The 5300-nt window shown below is 34.5% G+C and overlaps 2 protein-coding genes across 7 annotated transcripts in view; both read left to right on the top strand.

The window, feature by feature from the left end:
• The window catches only part of LOC109542713 (endosome-associated-trafficking regulator 1), a 4050-nt gene extending 2726 nt beyond the window's left edge, over positions 1-1324 (top strand). For both annotated transcript variants that reach the window (XM_048670634.1, XM_048670633.1), the window contains exons 8-9: positions 318-472; positions 693-1324. In XM_048670634.1, coding sequence (XP_048526591.1) covers positions 318-472; positions 693-822 — 285 coding nt within the window. In that variant the 3' untranslated portion in view covers positions 823-1324. The remainder of the gene's footprint in view (positions 1-317; positions 473-692) is intronic.
• A 519-nt stretch (positions 1325-1843) lies between these two features.
• Positions 1844-4140, top strand: LOC109546477 (ammonium transporter Rh type B). 5 transcript variants are annotated; one of them, XM_019917453.2, is made up of 9 exons: positions 1852-2113; positions 2166-2352; positions 2411-2561; positions 2688-2853; positions 2920-3083; positions 3159-3296; positions 3351-3494; positions 3616-3772; positions 3831-4140. In XM_019917453.2, the coding sequence occupies exons 1-9, from the start codon at positions 1882-1884 to the stop codon at positions 4010-4012; spliced, it is 1521 nt and encodes a 506-aa protein (XP_019773012.2). In that variant the 5' UTR covers positions 1852-1881; the 3' UTR covers positions 4013-4140. The 5 variants fall into 5 exon arrangements, with proteins under 5 accessions (XP_048523347.1, XP_048523349.1, XP_019773012.2 ...); XM_048667385.1 differs by having other exon boundaries at positions 2002-2120; positions 2175-2352; XM_048667381.1 differs by having other exon boundaries at positions 2002-2120.
• The last annotated feature ends 1160 nt before the right edge of the window (positions 4141-5300 follow it).

Genomic DNA, 5300 nt, shown 5'->3' with positions numbered 1-5300 from the left:
ATAATTCGTTCTTATTGCGAAATAGGAGCACTATTTATCAATCTGTAATAAAAGACGTGAGGAAATTCTGTCTTTTTTAAAGACAAAAATTTTTGGGGCAAAATACCCAAAAAGAAGTTTGTAAAAAAATATTTAGCTGTGTTGTGGGTTTATTCTTTCGAAGTTTTTGACGTTGCAGACGTGTTATAAAAAATGTAGGCAACATTTAAAAAATTGTTTCCTTAAAACAATTTTTGGTGTGGTGCCTTCTTAGTTCTCAGTTACTCTTTGTCACTCGGTGATTTTTTTTTAAGTTATAACCGAAACTTTTTCCTTAGGCGCAAATTCGTCAACTTCAAGCTGAAAATGAGGCTTTAAGAGCAGGAAATGCTGGAGCGACTGGGGGTGAGGCAGAGCCCCGTCTAGAGTTTCAGACTCAACGTCTGGCTGATGAATTAAAAGCAGCTGCTAGTTCAGCGGAACAATCTTTAAGGTAGACTGGAATTATACATGGTGTAAATATTAAATTGGTAGATTATTTAATTATATTTATTGGTCTTCGTGTTAAAAGGCTAGAAGGCAACACGCTGTCTACAACAATAGAAATAAATATCTTAATGCATTTTCCTATCTAAACATGAATCCAGAAGAAATGTTGCAAATTAAAAAACGGCGCTCTAAGGCATCTTTTATAAACAATTACTTTTCCATAGATCTTTGTTGACCGGTGTGGACAATTTACGGTTTATGGCATCGACTTTGGAAAATTTTCATCGAATAGAAGAAGGACCGGCGGAGAGGTTTTCTAGGTTTGACGATGACGGTGCTGGTCCAGCACTATAGCCAGTTTACAATTTTACTGTTTGATTATAGTAGTGCCGTATTTATTAGTTCCTTTGAAACTTACGTAAGAGAATGGTAACCAGTACGGAATTCTTCACCGGGTTTTGAAGAGTTAATACTAACGTGATTGCAATATGTTATGCAGTATTAATAACGAGAGCAGAAGTTGCTTAATATTTCTGTGTTTATAGTTTATCAACTTGGGCCATTTGTTTTTCTGCTGTTCTGAAATATTTTAAAGGTTTGAGGTCTCAATCTGTATATAGTTAAGTTATAAGAAAGTCAAATAATTTATTATTTGATTTGTAAGTTATTATAATGCAAAATAATAGTGGTTTCTAATCACATGTTCGAAATTTTTTATATGTTAAATAACCAAATTCCGTTAAGCCAAGAAACAATTATTATTAGTGTTAATATATGTGGCTACTTAGATTTGTAAGTTCTGAATATCCTGTACACCCAAAGCTGTCAGCTTGAAATGAATAAAGTATTTTACTTGTACTTGTGTTTGATTTTTCCTTCGATTTCAGAGCAAAACGTTAAAAAATCAGCGCTTTGATTATATGTCTAGATCTAGGAAAACGAATCAAAGTTCTATCATTACCCACTTAAAAACACCTTATTGTTCCAACAAACGATCACGAAGCCATAAAAAATGTATGTGAAAGCTTTGTCATTTCTTGATCTTTTCGTGTGGCAATTGAAATAGAAATGGGACATTTGCGGCGAGCCATGTCCAAAGAAGGATGGATTATTGTTTTGCTGGAATTTAATTTTCTTGTCCTACTTGCGGTTATCTGCGTTTATGGAGAAAATCAGCAACGCATTTTGAGATCGGACTATGAATGTGAGTGGTTTTCAAATTAGCATTACAGGCGTTCACTTGGTCTTTCCTGCTAAAGTTCTCGACATTTTTTAAGTTTATCTCTTAGCATCTCCAGTTTCAACAAAGGAACACACAACAAGTTATACATATTTAGGAACCATTCAGCAAAGTTGAATATGATTGTCACTTATAATCTTTGTTAGTTTGCATTTTACATAACTATTTCTACAATGTGGCGTCGCATTCGGTCTCCCATTCTGTTCCCGGCAGCTTCAAAAAAATTGGAACTGTTAAAATTTTCACTGCTTTTGCTATTCATCCAGTGCTTTTTATTCGTCCTATTTGTGGCCTTTGGGGCATACAGCCTTCGAGCGGACGCATCCAGTCCTGGAAACAGCATAACGCCAGTATTTGGCGGCTTTAACCATGCAAGATTCAATATTGTTGCTAGATTTCAACCAAGTGAGAAGTACAGGTTTATTTACTTAAATTATTTAATTTATTTGATTAATAGTGTTTCAAGACATCCACGTAATGGTATTTATTGGGTTTGGATTTCTAATGGTGTTCTTAAAACGATATGGATACAGTTCTCTTGGCTTCAACTATCTTCTGGCTGCTCTCAGTTTGCAATGGAGCATACTGTGCCAGGGATTTTTTGAACTAAATGACGATTATAAAATTGAAATTGGCATGACTAGGTAAATATATTTTTAATGAGAACTCTTATATTTATTAATTATTGTGCTTTTAATTCAGTTTGTACAGAGCGGATATAGCTACAGCGACTGTATTGATATCGATGGGAGCTGTGTTGGGACGCGTTTCGCATATCCAACTGATTGTGATGAGTATTTTGGAAATTGCGGCTTATTCAGTGAATTACGTTTTAAACGAAAAATATTTCAAGGTATCTAACTCATTTTCCGGTAAATCTAATATAAAACTGTTTTCTTTTATTTATCTAAGTATTACCTACAGTTGATGTTGTTTGAAGATTTTTGCAAATTTTTTTATTTATCGACTGTGTTTTAAGGCAGTTGATGTTGGAGGTTCCATTCTGGTTCACACATTTGGGGCGTATTTCGGATTAAGCGTGAGTTATATATTGGGAAGGCAACAGAAATGTCTCTATGTTGACTTTGATTTGAGTGTTAACTTACATAAACCCACATATACTTCCAATATTCTGGCAATGATAGGTATGATCCCAGCATAAGACGCAAATAATTTTTTCCCAAAAAACCTATTGTTCTGACTAACATTAGGAACGCTATTTTTGTGGGTCTACTGGCCAAGTTTTAACTCCATTGACTTGGAAAACGATCGAGCACATAGAGCCGTTATTAACACATATTTGGCACTGGCTGCCTCTTGTGTTATTGCGTTCGCTGCCTCACAGTTGAGCTCCAAAGAACACACATTTAACATGGTTTGTATAACAATTATTTATTAATCCTATTATTGTGAAAATATTTACCTTTCTATTGTTAGGTATTTGTTTTAGGTTCATGTTCAAAATTCCACACTAGCTGGAGGAGTGGCGATTGGAGCTTGTGCTCATTTGATGGTTCAACCTTTTGGGGCCCTTCTAATTGGAATGATTGCCGGATTTTTGTCAGTGTATGGATATAACACTGTATCAGTACGACTTCTACAGAAAAATCTCCAAATTTTATTAACGTTTCTATTTTCTCAGTTTTTTCTAAAGCGCCGTTTAGCTATTGAGGACACTTGCGGAGTTCATAATTTGCATGGAATTCCCGGAGCTTTTGGCGGAATCACAGCAATTCTTTTAGCTTATATTGCGACTGAACAGCAATACGGAAAGACTCTTTACCAGGTATGTTTGCTATATTTTCTATTTAAAAAAATCTAGGATGAAAACGGGGTTCAATTCTGTTGCCGTTCTGTCTTAAAATGACCGGACATTTTTAAATGTTACGAGTAGAATGCGTTCAAAGGTATATCAAGCTAGAGCCAGCCCAGAAATCTCTCCAAATACTGAATACATAGTATTGGAAACGGGCGATGGAAGAACTGCGAGCCAACAAGCAGGATATCAGACCCTGCTTCTTGTAGTTACAATTTTAATGGCAACCGTTTCAGGACTGATTTCAGGTCACCTATAAAACTAGCATTAAAACAGCATTGATAATAATTTAATGTATTCTATTAGGTTTCATAGTTAGCTTGAGATGGTGGGGCGATGCTTCGCCAGAAACATTTTATGAAGATTCAGTTTTCTGGGAGCTACCAAGTGAACAACAAGACGTACAAGATCATCCACCACCTACATGGAAATTAAAGGAAAAGTTGTATAACAATTCCAATGTTAATATGTCAGTAGTATGTATGTAGTCAAAATGTGTTTTTTAATTATTTTAAATTACGTTTTACATAGACTCGTATTCAATTCAAGCTTATTTGGATATTTAATGATGAATATCTTGCAATAATTGCTTGTCATTATATATCTACATGTAAAACGTGTGTTATTTTTACAAATATACAGCGAGTTTGGTAAGTCCATGCTCGGGGGTTAGGGTTTTAGTCATTTTAAATAAATATATTTTCTAAATAAACAATAGCTAGTTTAGTTTTACATTTACAAGATATTAAAATTGTCATTAGAAAACTAACATTTTTAATACATTTAATGAAAACCGATTAAAATATTTTAGTGAAACACAATGCATGTTTTCCAAAAAAAATCTTTTTAGCAAGCAGTTTTAAAGCAGTTTTACCGGTGGCATGATCACAGGCTTATCTGGAGACAATTTTTATTATGTGCGATTTATTCATCCACTTTTTATAAATTTTTTTACTGACCACACATCGATCTGGTAATTCCTTTATATTTAATCACAAAACATGGAACTTTGTCTTTCAACTAGAGGTCGTTTAACCAATTCTTAGTCCTAAATGCTTTTTTATACAAACCTATAGAGCTTCATTTACTTTAATTTAACATTAACTGCGATATTATCAAAACCTTCAAGAAATGCGTCCACTGACTAAACACTCTATATGAATATAATTCCGCACTAAAGTTAGRCATGGTTCTAAGTCAACAGYCTTTTAAATGGGAAGCAAAATTAAAATTTTAATGTAAAAATTGTCTTTCTATTAGCGGCGATAATTATCATTGAAAAGTGTAATCTTGATGATTGTTCCAAGCAATATAACAAATCAAATTGATCTGAAACTAGTTAGGCAGCGTTTTCGCTGCAATTCTGGGGAAAAATATACCTATGTATTATAATTAGTTGTTGAATCTTTTTTTACTAGAAATTGCTCTCTCTGAATAATGGATTTAACCAAACGGAGCATCAACATGAGGATTACGAAGCTAAAAAACGTGGTGGATTGGGACAGACGGAAAAATATTCTGTGACAGCGCGCACTTGTGGAAGGCCATCAAATTATCTTCAAACAAGCAGATATTTTGCACCAAACACATTAGTTTGGGTCTGTTCTTGAACGCTCTAACCAAAAAGTTTCGAGATAATTTCAAAAGACAGGGAGAAGTTGCATTAAACCACAACTGGAGATGAATTGCGCTGCAACGCACCCTGCGCGCTCCTGTTGCCCCACTCTACCCCCACTTCTTTTCCATAGGCACAGGATAGTATAAATACAGCAGTCG

This window comes from Dendroctonus ponderosae, unplaced genomic scaffold (genome assembly GCF_020466585.1).
Source record: "Dendroctonus ponderosae isolate FM_Combo_2020 unplaced genomic scaffold, Dpon_F_20191213v2 Dpon_F_20191213_1, whole genome shotgun sequence".
In the NCBI taxonomy this organism is placed as follows: Eukaryota; Metazoa; Arthropoda; class Insecta; order Coleoptera; family Curculionidae; genus Dendroctonus; species Dendroctonus ponderosae.
The sequence above is the reverse complement of the archived record's forward strand: the minus strand, read 5'-3'. Positions and strand labels throughout refer to the sequence as shown.